This window comes from Scleropages formosus, chromosome 17, assembly GCF_900964775.1.
Source record: "Scleropages formosus chromosome 17, fSclFor1.1, whole genome shotgun sequence".
Lineage (NCBI taxonomy): Eukaryota > Metazoa > Chordata > Actinopteri > Osteoglossiformes > Osteoglossidae > Scleropages > Scleropages formosus.
The window spans coordinates 11,651,430-11,671,122 of NC_041822.1; the positions used below are offsets into that span (position 1 = coordinate 11,651,430).

The 19,693-nt window shown below is 40.0% G+C and overlaps 1 protein-coding gene across 2 annotated transcripts; it reads left to right on the forward strand.

Annotated features, from left to right (window-relative positions):
• Positions 1-827: 827 nt before the first annotated feature.
• Positions 828-14,914, forward strand: traf1 (TNF receptor-associated factor 1). 2 transcript variants are annotated; one of them, XM_018759074.1, is made up of 10 exons: positions 828-1,225; positions 2,160-2,244; positions 4,115-4,213; positions 4,551-4,712; positions 6,916-6,978; positions 7,293-7,361; positions 7,556-7,969; positions 11,801-11,978; positions 12,796-12,944; positions 14,418-14,914. In XM_018759074.1, the coding sequence occupies exons 1-10, from the start codon at positions 1,017-1,019 to the stop codon at positions 14,634-14,636; spliced, it is 1,647 nt and encodes a 548-aa protein (XP_018614590.1). In that variant the 5' UTR covers positions 828-1,016; the 3' UTR covers positions 14,637-14,914. The 2 variants fall into 2 exon arrangements, with proteins under 2 accessions (XP_018614590.1, XP_018614591.1); XM_018759075.1 differs by lacking the exons at positions 4,115-4,213; positions 4,551-4,712.
• Positions 14,915-19,693: the final 4,779 nt, after the last annotated feature.

Here is a 19,693-nt window from a genome sequence, read left to right on the forward strand (position 1 = left end):
GGAAAGTTTACTCTTTGTTTAAAAAAAAAAATAATAAGATACTACACATTCTACACACACTCTTTATATATACTTGAAACCGGTCCGATGTGCCTTAATTTTTAATAAATACCTTTTCAAATAGCTTTAGCAATCTTTATCTCTAGTAGACTTAAAATAAAAAAATAATAATAAAATAAAAAAAAAAAAAAAAAAAACAAAAAGATGACCTATGCGTCACAGACTGTCTAGTGGCAGCAGGGGAATGTATTGAAGTGCGCGATGAAACATGAGCTTATTCTGGAAATTATCAAAAGGGGACTTTCCAGACCCCAGCGCTCGGCCGCGCGATAAGCGCGAGACGAAAGTGTACAAACGTCCTGAGGAGTACCTGTGTGACTCATGTGGACGCAGCGTGTAAAACGACGGAGATTCTGTTAAACGGGATGTCTGACGAAGTACATAAAGTAAAACCAAATAAAAATGAGCCTGTTTGGTGTGTTTTTTTTCTTGGTTTCTAAACGGCGGAACTGCAGAGTGTTCCCAACAACAACAGTCAAGTCTCCGCATTCAGAGAGATGTCGGAAGAATTTCGCCCACAATTTCGCCTTCCAAAATTCCCTTCTTCTCAATAAAAAATGTATGCGAACTGCTAAAAAATATGCAGGCTACATTTGTAACTGTAATTACGCATTTTAAAGAGTATGTTTTCACTCGATACCGATCAAGTCCGTTCAGGGGGTTTTATGCACCATTTCCGCGTCTGTCTGACGAGGGAAAACCCGTGGTAATTTTTTTTTTTTCTTCAAACGCACTGCTTGCTAACTTTTGAAGAACGCAAGCTTGCTAGTTAGCTCTACCACTTACTAGCAGTTACGTAGGTGGATCTTTTACATGACAAGGATAAAGATGTGTGCGGCGCGGCTCAGTTGTTTCACACGCTGACGGGTCGTTTCCCTGCTGCCCGCTGAACAACGAGTCTCATCGCTGTGTGCTGTGAGCCGCAGTGAAAAAGAAAAGAAAAATAAAAGAGAGTGATGATGGCAGAACGAGCCACCGGGGACTTGGACGGCGTTTTATCTGCCCCGGGTGAGAACGAATATCCGTCAGGCTTCCCGCAGAGTATCTGCGACGACGTGCCCCAGGACAAGTACCTGTGCAGCAACTGCAGCAACGTGCTGAACAAGGCGCGCCAGACCATGTGCGGACACCGCTACTGCCTGGCCTGCGTTAACTGGCTCGTGAGGTGAGGGACGGCGCGCGCTCGTGCGGGAGGGGGGGGCCGGGCGCGCGGTGCTCAGGGCGACGACCTCCTCAGAAATGCAGGGCGCATCGTTTCATAATTTTCGTTACGTTTATTACTCTCACTTTGACTAAATGTAGTGTAGACTGGAGCTGACCAGCAGTGACTTTCGGCTGGCCTACTGTTTTCTGAAAACAGTCCACGGTTTTGAATACTGTCATCTCAATACCTTACCTTTCCTTTGTCTTGTTTTCTAATTGTGAACACACAAACACACACACACACACACTAGTGTCCGAAACCGCTTGACCCAAGCGGGGTCGCAATGAACTGGAACCTAACCCGGCAACACAGGGCGCGAGGGGGCACACCCAGGACGGGACGCCAGTCCATCGCAAGGCACCCCAAGCGGGACTCGAACCCCAGACCCACCAGAAAGCGGGACCCAGCCAAGCCCGCTGCACCACCCTCTAATTGTTAACATGTTTTGTTAAAGATATGATGGAAATAATAAGAGGTTGGAACCAAGCAAATGTGGCTGAAACATACCTGCATGTGTTCTGTCCCATACTGATGCAGCACAAAGTTACACTTCACTCTTTTTGTGTCATTCTCTGTGTTACCAAGTTTTTCGCTGTCCAGTAAATAACTGACATATTGTAAAGCAGTCATACAGATAAATAAGGAGTACTGATGTTTTCACATGAAATTGTCAGTATAATGTACAATGACATACCACTGTTATTGTGGGTAGAAAGCTACGCAAGAGTATGACTAGGGAATCCCTTGGGGTTCCCCTGGGTATGTCCTTGGGCTTTTTTCAGTATGTATCCAGCTGCATCAGTACTGTAGGTTTTTTTTTTTTTTTTTTTAAAATCGCTAAATGAATAAAGGACAAAATAATCTTTCATTTGATTTTCTCTGTGTATTTGTACAGGAATAACAAGAACCTGGTGTGTAAGAAGTGCAAAGAGGAGGATCCTAACCTGGACAGTGCCAACAGCATCCTGACACCTGAGAATGTGGGTACAGATAGTGAAATATTTATCTTTAGATGCTCTCTGTGTGCCGTTTTTTGCCATTCTACTGTACAGAATGTGTGTTATGTTAACCAAACTTGTCGTAGTCATACCACTAACTATTACTATGCAGTGTGTTAATTTGCTCTGATGATGTTGTTTACCAAAGTGAGTAGTGTGGAGATAACATTTGATTAAAAATGAAATTCTACTTGAAGTAAATTGTCAGTTGTGGGCACAACAGTGGTGCTTACGTATGAAGAATATCCAAAGTAGAAAATCTGTAGTTGGTTTCAGAATCATTTTCTCTGAGGCCTTGGTAGAAACAGTCATGTACTAATGACACATGGTGGTTACAAAGCCGTGACAATGTGGTGTGGGCATGGTTGTGACAAATTTTGTTAGTTGTAGGTTATGTTCTTACCTCTTCTCTTTAGTTGTCATTAACTTACATTAGCTTCAGCATTTCAATATTTTTGCTATTTTGAAAAACATTAATTAGATGTTCAAATACACATTGGTATAAATACCAAAGATTGTTAACCACAGTACCTTTACTACTTGGCAATGGATTACATGAAGTCCAGCAGGCACCCAGCCTGCTATGAATTAAATTTGGAAGTCCTGTGCCAACTGAACTGCATTTTATGACAAAGAGAAATTCAGAGGTGCTGTTTATGTTGTAACGTGATTAAAAATGATAATTGGGAAAGTTGTGGAGGCATTGCTAAGGAAAAGTAGGGGAAAGATACTGAAGTTGTTTCAGTTATTACCATACTTTTTCCTCATTCACTCATTTTTTCCTCAGTTCTGATATACACGGGGGCAGGGATTCTCCCAGTAGTCACAGTAAATATTTCCTAAACTATTATCAGTTTAATAAATGCTAATAATGATGATGCAGTCTCTGATGTTTTCAGAGATTCTTTAGACTAGGTTTTCTTTGTTGTGCTGGTAAACCTGAAGATGGCTACAGGGGATATTTAGCTGTAAATGGGAGGGTACAGAATAGAATATGGCATGAAATATTTCACTAATGTAAATGCAGGAACATAACTCCTTCTTCCTGGGACTTTGGAATGCTGCTGTGTCAGTGATGTAGCCAGAAATTACAGAGATGTGGTCATATACAATGAGTATGAAGAAACAAAGATCTGTTGTTGGCAAGAGAGGAAAGGAAACTTGTCAATATTTAGGAACCCATAAGAGGAAATGTATGAAGTATCCAGAAATGGTCTTGCATTCTATTTTATCCTGACTGGAATCCATAGTTAAATCACGGTTGTTTCTCCTATCAATTCCTGTAGATTCCTGGTTAAATTAAGTCCCCTGTTAACGTTTTCTAATTGAAAGGGCAAAGGAATGTTTGCAATATTTCATTTTAGTTAGAAGTAAAATCAGGGCCAGACCTAAGATAACATTTCAGTGAAATCCATTTTTCCTCACCTTACTCATTCATTTATTAATGAGAAAAAAGTTTGATCCTCAGTTTAGGTGTCACCATATGTACAGTTGTTTATGTGTATTATACGTATATTGTAATCGCAGTAAAGTAGGGAACAGATGGAAGGTTGCTGTGATTAAATAGCTAGTTTGTGGGTGCCTTATGTCATCTGATGTAAATCATTCAATATAAGAAAAACCCCCCAGAGAGGACATTTTGTACTGAAGTGGACGAGTGCCCAAGTTATATAATACAAGAACTTTGAGGGAGAATTGAGTTGTAATTTAATCAGCTCCTTTTTTGGAAATACTGTTTATATGTGTAGTGTCTGTGGGACTTTCTGGATTGTCACATGGCTTGCTTTCAGAGGGGAACTGAGCGAACAAGCACTGAAAAATAACATTTGCTTGGATGTTCTCCAACCTGCAGTTTTTCAACGATGCAGCCATCAATAAGGAGATCCTGGAGCTGAAAGTTCACTGTGCCAATCAAGGCTGCTCATGGAGGAGCACGCTCAAGAACTACGAAGTATGCGCTTTTCCTCCATACTGGCCATATCAAAATCTTGCAGAAGTGTAGATATTAAGTTAAGCGTTGCATTCATAGTACGTTGATCTACATTTGCAGTTATAAACTAATTATTGGAGTGGATAAATGGGTGCTTTGTTATATCCAACTGACAGTGGAAAGTCACATTGAAAAATCATTTAGCAGGATGTCACAAGTTATGGCATTTTTGTGAAACTATGCTTTGTAGTTAGCAAAAATTGAATCTGGTCAGATCTCTTTGCTCAGTAAATTATGATCATTTAACTTGTGCATTTGAAAGTATGATCCCTTACATCAGCTGGAACCCTCTTTTCAGGAGCACCAGAGTCAGTGTGAATATGCTTTGATCCCATGCAATATTGGCTGTGGTCACATGGTGGAGAGGAAGAATCTGGCCCGTCACTTGGAGAAGGGCTGTCCTAATAACGTGTCCTTGTGTCCTACCTGTTCCCAAGCAGTGAGCACTGGCAAGCTGCAGGTCAGTCTGTGTGAGCGTGTGAAAGAGAGAGAGAGGCTCTGAAAACCAGCAATTTTTACATTTTTAGGGAACGAAAACAAGCTTGTAAGCCTTTGGGACAATGACAGACATTTTCAATTTTAATGTAACAAAAATATCTATATGTATTTCTTCCTCTTTTTAATAGTGTGATTATTACAAACTTAGAGAAGTTTTGGGAATCCCACGCTGGGGATCTCCTAGTGTAGGATGGGTGACAATAGACTGAGCTCTAGATACAGATGAGTAAGCGAAAGAGGGGAAAAAAAAATGTCACCATACTTACATTTATTCATTTAGCTGATGCTATTCTGCAGAAAGACTTGCAGTGTTAAGCTGCTTACAATTATTTACCCATTTGTACAGCTGGGTAATTTTACTAGAGCAATTTAGTGTAAGTACCTTGCCCAAGGGTACTGCAGGCAGAGGTAAGAATTGAACCTCTGATCTTTGAATTGAAAGGAGCAGCACTAACCACTACACTACCAACATATCTAGTTAATAACACCAGTTGTTTGTATGGAGGTTCAACAGAGGTAACAAAGTAATATTGAAATAGCTCAGTAAATTGTACTGCATTAGGAGTGTACCTATTCCTTTGTTAGATGCCACAATAAAAGCTAAATCACTATGAAATCAATTGTCTTTGAATGATAATGCATTTATTTCATATGCAGAAAAATTAATGATTTACATATTGATGAATATGTGGTCTAGAGGTTCTATGGCTTTTGGTACGATTTGGATGTTCAAGGGTTTAAAAATCTCTGATATCAACTTTTGTGATCGGAATCTTCAAATTTCATGGTAAAACAAAAAACTTTTAAACATCAACAGAAATAATAGAAAACTAGACTGATGCAACTCAGTATTTTTGTTCTAGGGTAATGCATTCATTTTTTGCATTTTCGTAGATTTTTTTTTTAAATGCCCCATAGCCTTACTTGGTCCCTTTGAAATTTGCCTCTGTCTTAGTTCTTCACCCTTTGCTGCACTAAGCATTAGCGGTCATAAGAGCAAAGTTCGCAGACCAGCACAAAGCCCGTCTTTTAAAAATTGCTCACTCAGCAAATTTTAACATGTTTAAGAACCACTAATTCATTTCACAGTTTTCTCAAACAATTTAAGCGATAATATGGGTTAGACTGAAAGACAAAATCCATATCAATCAGCAAATGTAAAAGTGCTGACGGGGAGAAGCAGCGTATATCTGCCTGTGTCCTCACAACTGATCTGATTAAGGCTGCTGGGGGCACACTGTGGATGTGATGAGACACTCAGATGTTATGGATGCTGCTAGGCCAATAATGCCACTACATGAGGTGAAGGGAAAGAATATGGAGGAGGTTGACTGTTGCCATGAGGGCATTGAAGGTGAAGCGAGTTTTGAGTCTGGGGCGGGTGCCAAAATTGGATGTGCATCAGATTTAGAAATGAATGCAGACTCAGCTGATTAACAATGAAAGGGGAATCTTTTCACTATTTTCCTTGGCTTGCTTGTCCAGCTTTGTTATTTTCTTTAGCCAATCCTCATTGACGGCATAGTAGAAAAATATCGATTATGTTCTGTCGTTGTGGAACTCTCCGTCCGTCTCCACCTTGAACTGCAGTGCAAGCCATGGGCTGGGGAAGAAAAGAGGGTCACTTAGGGGATAAGGAGATGTTGAGGCTTTGAGGACCTGAATTGTTTTACAAAGTTTTACAAAGTTCAGGTCTGTTGCATTATTTAGCCAGGAGCCAGACTTTGAATTTTTAGCAAAAAAACCAAGGACAGATGTGTAGTCAGCAGTGGCTGAGTAACTGGACTTGGGACCAAAAATCTGTGTATTGCAAAGTTGAAGAGGGCAATTATGGTTTTACTGTTCAAAAGCATATTTTACTCAAAGGTATTTTGTATGCAGCTGTATGAATATTCAGTGGTGAAATTGCATTTTGCATGAATGTTGGCACCTTAATTTGATGCTTTCAGTGAGCAAGAAAATAATAGTGATATTAATCATGCTGTGTGTTTTGGACTCCCAGAGTTCATTAAGAATAGTTATGTCTGTTGTTTCCTGTACCCTTCAAAACTGTGCTTTTTATCAGTTTGTTTCCTTGTAGATCTGCTTGCATAGTATGATTTTATCACAGGTACAGCACCCTAAAACATTGCACCCTGTCAATGAGTCTGGTTTTTCTGTTACAGAAGCACACATGTCAGAATTCAGCTAGAGAAAAGAAAGCAGTGAAGGCCGAGAAGAAAGAGAAGGTACAGAACACGATGTATATGCAGTCTTCCTTTTATTCAGCCTTGGAACCCAAAGCAGATGTTAAGCTTATATAATCAGAGGGGCTTTTTAGGAGATTTGTCTTTATTTTCTCTTCATATATTGCATAGCAGTGCGTCTGGGCTATTATTATGATAGTCTTTTTTCCATTCCTACTTTTCTTTTTTTTTTTTTTTTTGGTCCCTCTTTTGGTTTTGTTCGATTTTTTGTTATGCCAGGAAAAGTGGTATTTGTTGCTAAACTGGCCTCGTTGAGGTTTCTGCTTGTCTTCAAGCCAGCATCCTTGTCTTTGCAGAATTCGCAGCCATCGGGCCCCAGGAAAAAAGAGAACTGTAGTTTTGCTGAAGTCGGCTGTTCTTTCAAGGTAGGCTGCTCCATTCATGTGCTAAAAATGTTTTTCTTCGAACAGTCCTTCATTTATTGAGGAATATGAAGAGACTAAACACATAGAAGGGTAACAGAGGTATTTGTTTCTAAATGGTTGCCCACACTGCAAACAGCATAAGCTCTTAATATGATTCAAACGGACTTTCTGATGCAGTATGTTCTGTGCCCCAGGGTAACACAGAGAAGGTGAAGGAGCATGAGGGGACAAGTCACGTGGTCCACCTCCAGCTTCTTCTGCAGGTCACCCGCAACCTGCAGGCATCAATAATGGGCAGGGTTGCCTGTGGTCATCTCCCAGAACTGGGAGAAGCCATGGCTGGCCTCCAGCTGCAGGGGTCCTCAGATGTAGAGGTAGACGGAGGGGACGGCGGCCACGAGGAGGCCTCGGTGGCCCACAGCCTGCAGGATGACCAGGCTGCCTCCCTGCTGGTGCAGCGGCTGGAGGAACTGCAGCAGAGAGTACACATCTACGAGAACATCATCACTGTTCTGAATAGGGAGGTGGAGAAGACCCAGCTCAGTGTGGCCATGCTGGATCAACAGAACCAGAGCAACAGGGAGATCATTCAGCATCTGGAAAATCAGGTAAGCCCGAAGGTGTTCACTGCACAGATGGGGTCATGGACCCTCAGGGCTGAGAGCAGGAAAGCATAGAAGAGTAAAAGCTCAGAGTTAAGGTGAAGTGACACTACTAGCGGACACCTTTTAGAGGGACCTCATGTTTAAGTTTACTCCCCAGCATCTGGATGTCCTGATAATCCCCAGTAATACTGGTTTACACATAACCCTCAGATGTGGTTGGGTGTAGGGTTAGGTTTCAAGGGCACAGTATAGGATGCTGGAAAATCTTGGAGTAGTTGGTTCTTTTTATAGATAAATGGCATATTGATAGAGAAATAGAGAGAGTGTATTCCACTGATGTATGGATGAGTGACCCTTTGTAAGTGGAGTATCTAGCAGTGTAAATGACCTTGGTGAATAAGTTGTGTGGGCTGATAGCACTACATAGTATCCATTGGAAGTCGCTTTGGAGAAAAACATCTGCTAAATAAATAAATGTAAATGTAAATATTGACATTTCAACAAAAATTCCTGGCAGCATTCCACTGTGGGTCTTAGTGTGTTTTATTCCATTATCCATTTAAGTTCTATATGCTGAGCTTAATTTTAAGTTTGTTAAACATGTTTGCACTACATATTGAAGCTTAATTTTTGTTTAAATGCAGCCTGCTTGTACTGTAAAATTCAGACAAATAGAGAGATTTAGATGCAGACATGTGATGTACTCATGTTCACTGATATTTGAATAATTGAAAACTGAAAAAGTACAGCTGACAGTTGATGAAAGGCCTCAACATTTTCAGTCTTCTCTTTTTCACTCGCATTTATCCAGTTGTATTTTTATTCACTGTAGGTGGGTGAAAATTATTTTTTACAGTTTTTATTCTGAACAGTGGTGGACCTACTGATTTCCTTTAGCAATTTGTGTGGTTTATGCATCTGCAGTGTTTGATCAATAACTTTGTCATTTTGAGCCAGGGAAGCTTTTTTAGGTGTGAATCATATCTCAAGACATGACCTTAGTTCACTGTTTCGTTCTAGGTACTTTGCTGGTGAACAACTTCATTTTGTCTTTGACCAAGGGCTGTCTTCATGTTCACATGTGGATTCTGATGTGTTCAACACCATGCACTGTACAGCAGTCACACAGTGATGCCTGCAGTGCTTTTTTGGTTCAGAACCTCATCAGTCCTTTTCTCCTCTACACTAGTTGGTGAGGTTTAGGTTTTAGGTATTGAATAATTTTGTAATACTTCAGACATTACTTCCAGAGAAGAGAAACATAAGTGTTTGCTTAAATGTTGGTGCCAAAATAGCAAGATAATGGAAAATGTGTGGATTTTGCTGGCCATGTTCACTGTCTCTGAGGTGGGGGGGTTGGTGGATAAATGAAAACACCAGAGTATTTGACTCAAGGGGGGTGCAGTGGCGCAGTGGGTTGGACCACAGTCCTGCTCTCCGGTGGGTCTGGGGTTCGAGTCCCGCTTGGGGTGCCTTGTGACGGACTGGCGTCCTGTCCTGGGTGTGTCCCCTCCCCCTCTGGCCTTACGCCCTGTGTTACCGGGTAGGCTCCGGTTCCCCATGACCCTGTATGGGACAAGCGGTTCTGAAAATGTGTGTGTGTGTGTGTGTATTTGACTCAAAAGCCAAATTTGGCTGTAAGACTGGACATCAGTGTGATTGAAAATAACATCTTGTACCATTATAATGGGGAATATCCATGCCTGAAACCTAAATGGTGTTTCCCAAGATTTGAAGTTTTGTGTGCGTGCATTTATTTTTCCTGGTTTATTTTTAATGGCATTGACTGTCTTGTTGAGATTCTTTTTAGACTTATCTAAATGTAACTTATTTATATGACAGCAAAGGGCACATCCCGCTTGGTTTCTCAGACTCTCATGTGCCTTTGCTGAGAGTACCATTTAACCCGTTTTTCATACCTCCAGAGAAATCATGCATGCACTGTACTTTGTGCATGACTGCATTTGCATTAGGGATGAGCTCATGAGCAAACAAAACCCTTAATAAAGTCATTATCAATACTAGTAAAATTCATTTTCCCTTATTTGCTGTGCAATGCTTTGCATATTGCTGTTAATTCCATATATTTTCTCAGGCTAAATGCTTCTGAAAATATCTGATAAACCGAGCTTACTGCTCATATTTTTGGGAGACAGGCTTTTCCATTAACTGCCTCAGACATTACCCCCCTCCCCTCCCCCACTTCTGGGGAGCTGACAAATGTCAGATGAGAAATGTCAAGCAAACCTGTATCCGAGGGTGACATACACAGATTGCAGCTTTGGATTTTACCCATGTATACATTACCTGATATTTACGAAAGCTGTTCACAAGGTAAGGGGCACACTCTGTGAACAGAACCTTATAGATGCTCTGGTCATGAGCCCCAGTCCTTAACCATTGCCTTTCATGCATCAGTTAGTGACAGGAAAAGTCACAAGAAAAATTAGGATATTTTCCACTTTACATTGTTTTGATGACTAGAGAGATGAGGAAGAATCTTTTTTTTTTTTTTTTTTTTCCTTATTGCACACACCAGTTCCCTGTTTGTAGTTGAGCTGCTGCTTTCTTTTAACCGTGTGGTGAACTCACACAGAGTATTTTTGATGGAAAGAGAAGCGAATGAGATGTTTTATCCATTACGACTGGGCAGTCATTCAGGAATGTTACACAGTTTTAATTGGGTGTACATTGTCTGGTGAGCAAGCTTGTCTTTGGAAACTAAGCATAGTGGGCAGTCCTTTGGTTAGGAGCTGTATTTTCATCAACTGCAGATGACAGTATCCCTGCCCCTGTGGTTAGCAGACAAATATCAAATGACAAATGTCAAGCAGGCCTTCATGCATAGCAGCATAGTGAGATTCCAGTTAAACCTTCCATTTGTTTATACAATGTGGTCTTTACAAAGCCAGCTCTGGGCACCAAAAAGTGCTGCAGGACTCAATCCCACAACTGTCATTGCACACTCCTTCAATTCCTCTACTAAGTAGTTGGATCTTTGGACCCTCTCCCCCCCCCTCACTCCAAATAAAGAAAAAATACATCTGCAGTATGACTCAGGGATTACTGGTCTGCAGTTTCATTTATGAATAAGAATAAGTAATGTGGTAATGTGTCAGCAAAGGCTGTGCAATGTTTACTGTCACTGGGTCTGATAGGGGCTGATGGTTCCGAGGCAGCCGTGGTCGGGCTGTGAGCCGGTCTGACAGGTGAAGTTTAAATAATCCTAGGACCAGTGCGAGCACTCATCCGCCTGCTATTATGTCACCTTTCGACCAGCATTTCGCCACCATTTCAGAAAAGCAGGGTGGTTTATGAACACTGCAGAAGCATTCGTAAAATACCCATAATGTGGAAAGGTATCACAGACTAAACTGAATGTAGCCTATCTTGTTTGTTGCTCTACCGAGGATTTTATTTTGGTTATAAACTGGTATAAAAAGTGACGTTATGATGGTACCTTACAACTCCTGGGCTGTGGGATCAAATCTGGGCTTGAAGGTGGCTTATTCTCGGTGGAGTTCGCATGGGTGCTCCAGTTTAAATTCTCCTCAATGTGACTATATGTGAGTACCCTGTGATGGTCTGGTTACAGACCAAAATGCCTCTGTTCTCAATGAACGGTACAGAATCTCTACCACTGGTATTTTTTTTTCCTTGACTTACAGGCTGATGTCATTGTCCGATGTGGATTTGCATGGTTGCTTTTTCAGTAGGATTCTTTTTTGTATTATTAACCTGTTTTGCAGGTGGCCTTCTTGGGAGCGGTATTAAAGATGTTCCACTGAGCAGAACACCCTGTTATGATTTTGTCTAATTGCTCCTGCTTTTCAGGTCACAGAACAGCAGCGGAACTTGGTCATGAAGGACGTGCTCCTCAGCAGCCTGCGCCAGCGCATCACGGCTCAGGAGGAGGTGTCCCACGACGGCACCCTCCTCTGGAAGGTGTGTGACCTCAACCAAAAGATGAAGGAGGCGGCCAGCGGACGCAGGAACAACCATTACTCTCCAGGTACAGTGCCATCTATCTGGGCCACAAGACTCACTTGACAGATGACAGCAGGAGCAAGTCTTTTCTTGGTTTTCTTGGGGGACTGAATCATTATGAAATTTGCTCAGTCACAAGGTGAAAATCTCATCTGCCACAGAGTTTCTTTAGCCATTCAGCTGCTTTGTCTTTGAGAAAGGCAGTTATATGATATACCACAGAAATGTTCTCTGATGATAGTTATGTACAGTACACTTGAAACAAAGTCAGCAGCAGGCATATTACAACATATTATATGAAAAGGAAAATGTTTGAATACCATGAGGTTTGAATAAAACTGCTTTTATTAGAAGACTATCCAGAGTAATTTTGGTTTCCAAGTAATGCTGATACATCTATGTCTTTTTTAAATATTCAGTATATTTAGTCATGAAAGAACCACAAGGCAAATAGAGTGTACGTGTGTTTAGCTTCAGCCATCTGTGATGTGTGTTTTAATAAAATAGTTTGGCTGTAGCATCACAATTCAATAGAGGGATGCAGTTTACTTTCAGGAATAACATAATCCCATGTTTTGCATATAGTATTTAACTTCGCTGTACTATATTAACAGTTAAACATGGTTGGCCAAAGTGATAAGTGTGAAAAAGCCTTCTGGGGGAGATTGTAAAAGAAAGGCTATAACACTAGAAGTTTGATGTCATAAAACACTTTGAACAAAAGAAGAGCACAAAGTGCAAAGAACAAACTCCATCTGCTTTCATTATGTGCTTTATGAATAATTGGTTTCATGGGAACGCAACTATGGTTGAGACTTTACTGTTTTATGATGTCCCTCCAGCATTCTACACATCACGGTATGGGTTCAAGGTATGCATGCGCCTGTACCTGAATGGGGACGGGGTTGGAAAAGGCACCCACATCTCCCTATTCTTCGTGGTCATGAAAGGGGAGTACGATGCCCTTCTATCCTGGCCGTTCAGGCACAAGGTGAGTTGTACTTTCTTTTCTAAGGGATCTTACCCAACACAAAACCAGTGCGTCCTATAATATAACATGTTCTAAAAACCGGTCTGTAGTTAGACTACATTTTTTTTTTTTTTTTTTTTTTTTTACAAATTCATTGGAAACTTAAGTTTTTACCATGTGAAGAATCAAATGTTCTTCAACCCCCCCCCCAGTAAGAAACAATTAATGAACTTGTATTGTTCTATAGAAAACCTCAAACCGATTAAACAGTATAACGAGCAAGGATGTTTTAAAGGTTGCTGTAGTTAGTTCACACATGTAAAATAATAATAATTCTGCATACAGAAACACTTATCTGGGACATGTGTTGAATCTGGGCTTTTGGTTGAAGAGCTAGCTCTGAGGCCTGGAGTGAGCACCAATTTACAGAGCCCACCCTTCCCAAATCTGGCTATATTTCTCAGGGGAAGCACTATGACAACCAGCATAAATTTTCCCAAGATTTTTTTCAGTAAGGTTCTTTTCAGTTGTGCCTGCTGGCAGAAATAATGTTGATAACCAAACAAAATGAAACCAAACAAAGATAAAACACAGCAGAGAGGATGGAGCGTCATATCCCCCTAAATGGTTTCTGTCTACCATCATTTCCCGAATATACAATTAGATAAGGGTTTTGTTTCGGGCTATTTTCCTCTCCCATCCATACATTGCGCAGCTGGTTGAGTGTGCATGTGTGTCCGTGTCATCCTGTAGCCTCTCTGACACACCTCCTGATGGAAGAATCCATTTATATTGCATGTGCTGACATTTAGATGCTGTAGTCTTCAAACCAGCCTCATGTGCCTGTTTTTTTCTTATTGTCCAATTCTACATTTCACTAGTGCTAGAAAGTTTCTCTTAATTTCTGTGTGCTCTGAACCTCGTACAGACTTGTGAGGTGATCTGTCTTACCCACCATGTTATGCATATAAAAGGCAATAGTCCATACCCGCTGCTGCCTACTCTTTTTTCATGCCTACTCTTCTTTCATGTATCTCATAAGACACTTCCTCTAGTTCAGTGCATTCTGTAATACTACAAGGATCACCGAAACAATCGAAATCTGCAGAAAAATGGCTCAATGCAAGAAACGATGAAAGAAACATGAAAACGTAATTGTTTCATAGCTATTGCATCTCAAATCCTTGTGTTCTCCAGATGGGCAGAATTACAGTAGTCTGTTGTGAAAACATGACTGTCTGTCATAACTGCCAGCTTTATGTATTTTTTTAAATGCAAAGAAAGAAATCTGTACAATCGAATTAATTATGTTAACTCAATAACTATGACAACTGATTATAAATAAACAATATAACCATGACCCTCTAGGAGCTGGATTTCAGACTGCTCACTCAAACAGATATATTTAAAAAAAAAAATGCCTGATCTTTCTTATCCATGGAGCCAGTTACTGTCCAGGGGAGAAAGCCCCCGACTGATAGATCTCCCTTTCAGGTGACCTTCTTCTTGCTGGATCAGAACCAGAAAGAGCATGTGATTGATGCCTTCCGGCCAGACCTCTCGTCCTCATCCTTCCAGCGCCCTGTTACGGACATGAACGTGGCAAGTGGCTGCCCTCTCTTCTTCCCCCTTGCAAAACTGCGCTCCACCAGGCATGCTTACTGCAAAGACGACACACTGTTCATCAAATGTGTTGTGGACACCACCTCCTGAGCATGCTGGCAAAGTGGCTAAGGTGGCTTCTCACGCACAGAGGCTGTGAGACAACTGCCTTAATTTACAGTAGGTGTCTCAGGGCTGGGCTCAGTAGAAGCTCTATGAAACTTCAACGTGAAATTGCTATTCTTTGCATCGTTTTCGTTTCAGAGGGAGGGTTTACCAACAGCAAAAGAAAGCTATATCACATATTTATGCTAAAGAAACTTTCACAGATATATTTTGATATTTTCTTTCATTTGAAATTTTGTATTACTATAAAAAAAACGGTTAATTTCTTTTCTTAATAGATTTATTATAAGTCCTTTCGCCAAGTGCTTTTATTATGTGTAATGTGTCATTTTTGTAAAATATTTTATATATAGATCTATGTATTGTTACAAACAACGAACATAACACCATAAATATTTTATAATGGTCTTTATCTCTTCCTTTGTTTTATTGTTATGCCACTGTGTTTTATAAGGGTTTAAAGATTGTCACATTTTAAATGATCCAAATTAATCTAAAACTAGAACATTAATTACATTTTTCTAGCATGTGTACATATAGCTTATATCAATTTAGTCCACTAAGAATTATACTGGTGGCCCCAACTAATTATAATCCAGTCACTAGAAAACAAGGTAAACTGATGCTAAAACTATGAATATTCTAAATAAACAACAACCCACTGGCTGTCTATGCAATACGTTTTTACCCTTTTTCATATCAGAGTAACAAATATTTGATTGCTATATCTGTGATGGAGGTAATTATATTTGAAAATGCATGCAAGAGCATAAATGCTCTGAAATATCCAAAATTAAATATGACATGGGGACACTGGGGAACCTTCAAACATTAATACAGTAAAAGTAAACGCAGTACAGGTTTATGCTTTACTTGAACCAAAGCACTTTCTTTAGACTCTTAGGAGCAATAACATCCGAAATAACTTTGTCATAAATGTTAAAGGTTACTGGGCTGAACATCTTTATACATTTTTCATAAAATTGGTTCCCTGCCATCTTCTGTCTAAAACATTCCCTCACAGTCAGAGATTTTGTCTCAGAATAAATACAAAATGTATGCAAAAACTTACTTATTTGTTGGATTCTAATTACAGTTAGAAGTCCTTTATTTTATCATTACCATTTAGGGCAAATGTTTCTATAGAAAATATTCTGTGTTTATTCCATTATTTTTAAAAAAACAACCCATCATGACTGACCTTCTGCAGGTATTTGTAATAGTGGAAGTGTGACATTCACAACTTTGAGTCCAATTGAGTCCAACACCGTGAATCTACATGAAATTTCTCTCTCTTCACTGCATTCTCACAAAGGTGCCGTAACTAATTTCACTGAGTACCTGCACAATAGTAACCAACTATAAAAGTAAAAGTAAAAAAAATATATCAAAAAGGTGAAAAAACCTTGACATACACAAAAATTTCAGCAGATTATCTGTAGAAGCTTTAATTTCCTGAAACCGCAGACTGAAATAATACCTGGACAATTTATGGGAACTAAAATTAGACTGTAAATTAAACAAAATGTACTTAGTTTATAATGAAAAGGTCAATATTTTACTCTGGGGACATAAAGATGAATATGAGCCAGTTTACATAAAATGCACATTTTTGTAATTTCTGTTCACTGACAAATTTGACTCAGAGGCTGATATGGCACTTGAAACAGTTTTAAAGTACTAGGCATTAATCTGATGGATAGATTAACATTTTATTAATCATACAATTTATATATTTATATTTACATATTTAATTTATATATTATATATATATATATATATATATATATATATATATATATATATTTATATTAACATATAAAAACACAAGACATAATATAGATTCCATGTCTACTAATTGCTACATTAATTCCACAGAGTTGTTCATTCACTCAATTATCCATCGATCGATCCATCCATCATCAACAACTGCTTGTCCCAAGTGGGGTTGTGGCAAGCCGGGGCCTCACCTGGCATCGCAGGGCGTAGGGCCGAGGGGGGTGGAGACACACGCAGGAAGGGATGCCAGTCCGTTGCAGGGCACCCCAAGCAGGGCTCGAACCCCAGGCCGGCCACACAGCGAGGACCAGCTGAGCCCCCTGCACCACCGCACCCCCCACTTACTCCATTATTGGAACACTAATTAGGTACATTTCAGAGTTGGTTTCTGTAGCGATAAAATTTTTATGGGGTGGGGTTACTAGCACAGGGCGCGGTGGCACAGCGGCGCAGCAGCCTTGGCCAGATCCTGCTCTCTGGTGGGTCTAGGGCTCGAGTCCCGCTTGGGGTGCCTTGTGGCGGGCTGGCGTCCCATCCTGGGTGTGTCCCCTCCCCCTCCAGCCTTGCGCCCTGTGTTGCCAGGTCGGGCTTCGGCTCGCCGTGACCCTGCTCGGGACGAGCGGCTTCTGCCAGTGTGTGTGTGTGTGTGTGTGTGTGTGTGTGTGTGTGTGTGTGTGTGTGTGGGGTTAATAGCCCCACACCCAACCCTCCTCCTTTTGCAGCTGGGCTTGGGACCGTCCTTGGCAGTGTTATCAGTAAGACAGGAGGGATGGACGAAGATGTCCAAGCCAGGATCAACAAAGCCTTTGTTTCCCTCAGACCAGTGTTGAGGAACAGGAGCCTCAGTCTGCACTCCAAGCTGAAAGTGTTCAACACAAATGTAAAGTCAGTGCTGCTATATGGGGCCAAGACCTGGAGACACACAAAGAGCCTGGACCATAAGCTGCAAGTTTTTCTAAACAACTGCCTCTGCCAGATCCTGCACATCAAGTGGCCAGAACGAATTTCTAACCAGGAGCTCTGGCAGAGGACAAAGCAACAGCCCATTGTTAATACAATCCAGAGAAGGAAATGGAAATGGGTCGGGCACACCTTGTACAGACAAGAGACCAGCATTCCAAGGCAAGCCTTGGATTGGAACCCACAGGGTAAAACGAAGAAGAGAAGGGCCACTACTCACGTGGAGATGAACCCTACAGCCAGAGCTAAAGAAGATCAAGATGTCCTAGGGAGTGGCAAAGCTGGCAGCCCAGGACAGAGCCCGATGGAAACATGCAGTGAAGGCCCTGTGCTCCGACTGGAGCAAAGAGGATTAAAGAAAGAATGGGGTAACTGAGAATTTCTGTCGGATAATTATTGATAATAATATCTAAAATAACAGTGTACAGTGTACATTCAGTACTACATTCAATACTACAATACTACATTCACACAATAGTGAAATATTATAAATCTATAATCCTTCTTGTCATAACTGATTAAATGAAAAAACTCTACACAGGAAAGGTCACTTTTTTCAATATAAAGATAGCAGGGGACACTGTTTGTAGTCCCCAAAGAATATGGTGTATACAAGTTTTCACTTTACCTCAAATCAGACTTTATTGACAAAATTATTTTTTATAGGAATCACCTTACCTGCAGTGTAAATCAGGCAATAATTTAAATCCATTCTTCACCGCTGGATTGCTTGGATTCACAGCGAAACTTTTACTTATCCTTTAACTCAATATATCCATTTAATCTCAAGTAATTTAAAGCATATTCATTGTTCATTTTTTATGTTTGTAATTTAAAGTGTCAATTTTAATGTTATCAAGACATTCTAGATAAGTCAAGACACTCTTTGTAATCTACTTCTATGATTGCATATTCATTTAGAATTACCATTGGGGTCAAATTGACCCCTACTTCACAGGAAAAAATCAAAATTGTAGCTTTCTTTTAAATTACGTAAATGCCTTTTTTTCTGGCTTTTCCTAAAATTGCTTGTCACATGCTGAGGCTGGAACAAAGATGAAGTTCTTTCACTCCTCCCAACAACTGTAAGGGGTCAAACTGACCCCTGAATTTATGCTTGAATTGTTTATTTACCTATTTACACTCTAACATTCCTTTTCTACTTTTCCACTAAGTAAGCAATACCAGCTGAAAGTACTCATTCTGTTTGTCTTCTTATATGTTTGCAGTTTAGGGGTTTTTTTTGGTAGACTTCTCATTAAGCACCTAAATGATTCAACCAGATGACTGCCTATTTTTCCTCATAATATTTTCTTGTATTTTTAATATTTAATATTGAAAGTATCTATAATAATAATTTTCTATTTTTCTTATAATACCGAGTATATTATGTAATATTTCTTAGTAAATATCAAATGTTCACAAAAGATCATTTGGGAACGGCAACCTTTCACAAATTCATTCATTAAAACAATCTCATCATCAGCTCTGAACCAAAATGTGTTTACTCTGACAGTACAATAATTCAAGCTCAAGAAATGTGCCAGTGCTCAGTGGGGGAGCAGGAGACACTGAGAAAGCTTAGATTTGTACAATTGCACAAAAGCGTGCTGTGGACAGTGATGATAAGAGGGCACACAAACATACTGCGAGGGGAGCAACGTAGAGGTGGACAGTGAATGTAGATGATAACACCCTGGATAAGTTATGCAAAAGATGTAAGGTGTGATTCATAAAATACGGTGGCAATTAAAACACTGGGTACCTGCAGAAAGTCATCAACTGCAAAATTATTTTTTTTTTTTCTGCAATGTGGAAGGTATAAAAAGAAAAAAGGTAAGATGATAGTAAATATGGAACAAAGTGTTTTTTTGTTTTGTATTAATTTGTCAGAGCTGACAAATCAGTGTTTTAGTCAAGAACTTTCTTTTTTTTAAAGCAATTTTAGTTCATATTTTACTACGAGTTTCAATTCTGCAAATATTTGCACAATTTTGCACAATTACTTTAAAATGTGTACTTTTGTACTTCTCACATGGTTTCTTTCATATACCAGTAATTTTCATCATATCATAGAAGATTGCTTGGTAATTTCTGGTCTAAATAAATAAGTAAGAAAGCATACCTTACTCCAACCTGTATAAATATTGAAGACGTCACACTGACCCTTCCAAGGGTAGGTGAAAATTTCAAGAGTTCTTGTGTTGAACTACGGATGTACGCGCACACCAGATTTTATTTGGGACGCTAACACTGCTGAAAACTAATCCTGGATAAAGTTGAGGGAGAGTTTATTATTGAGT

Coding starts and splice junctions, on each gene's coding strand:
- traf1 (XM_018759074.1), top strand. CDS start 1,017: ATGATGGCAGAACGAGCCACCGGGGACTTGGACGGCGTTTTATCTGCC. Junction 7,970..11,800: donor TTCAGCATCTGGAAAATCAG/GTAAGCCCGAAG, acceptor CCTGCTTTTCAG/GTCACAGAACAGCAGCGGAA. Junction 11,979..12,795: donor GAACAACCATTACTCTCCAG/GTACAGTGCCAT, acceptor ATGTCCCTCCAG/CATTCTACACATCACGGTAT.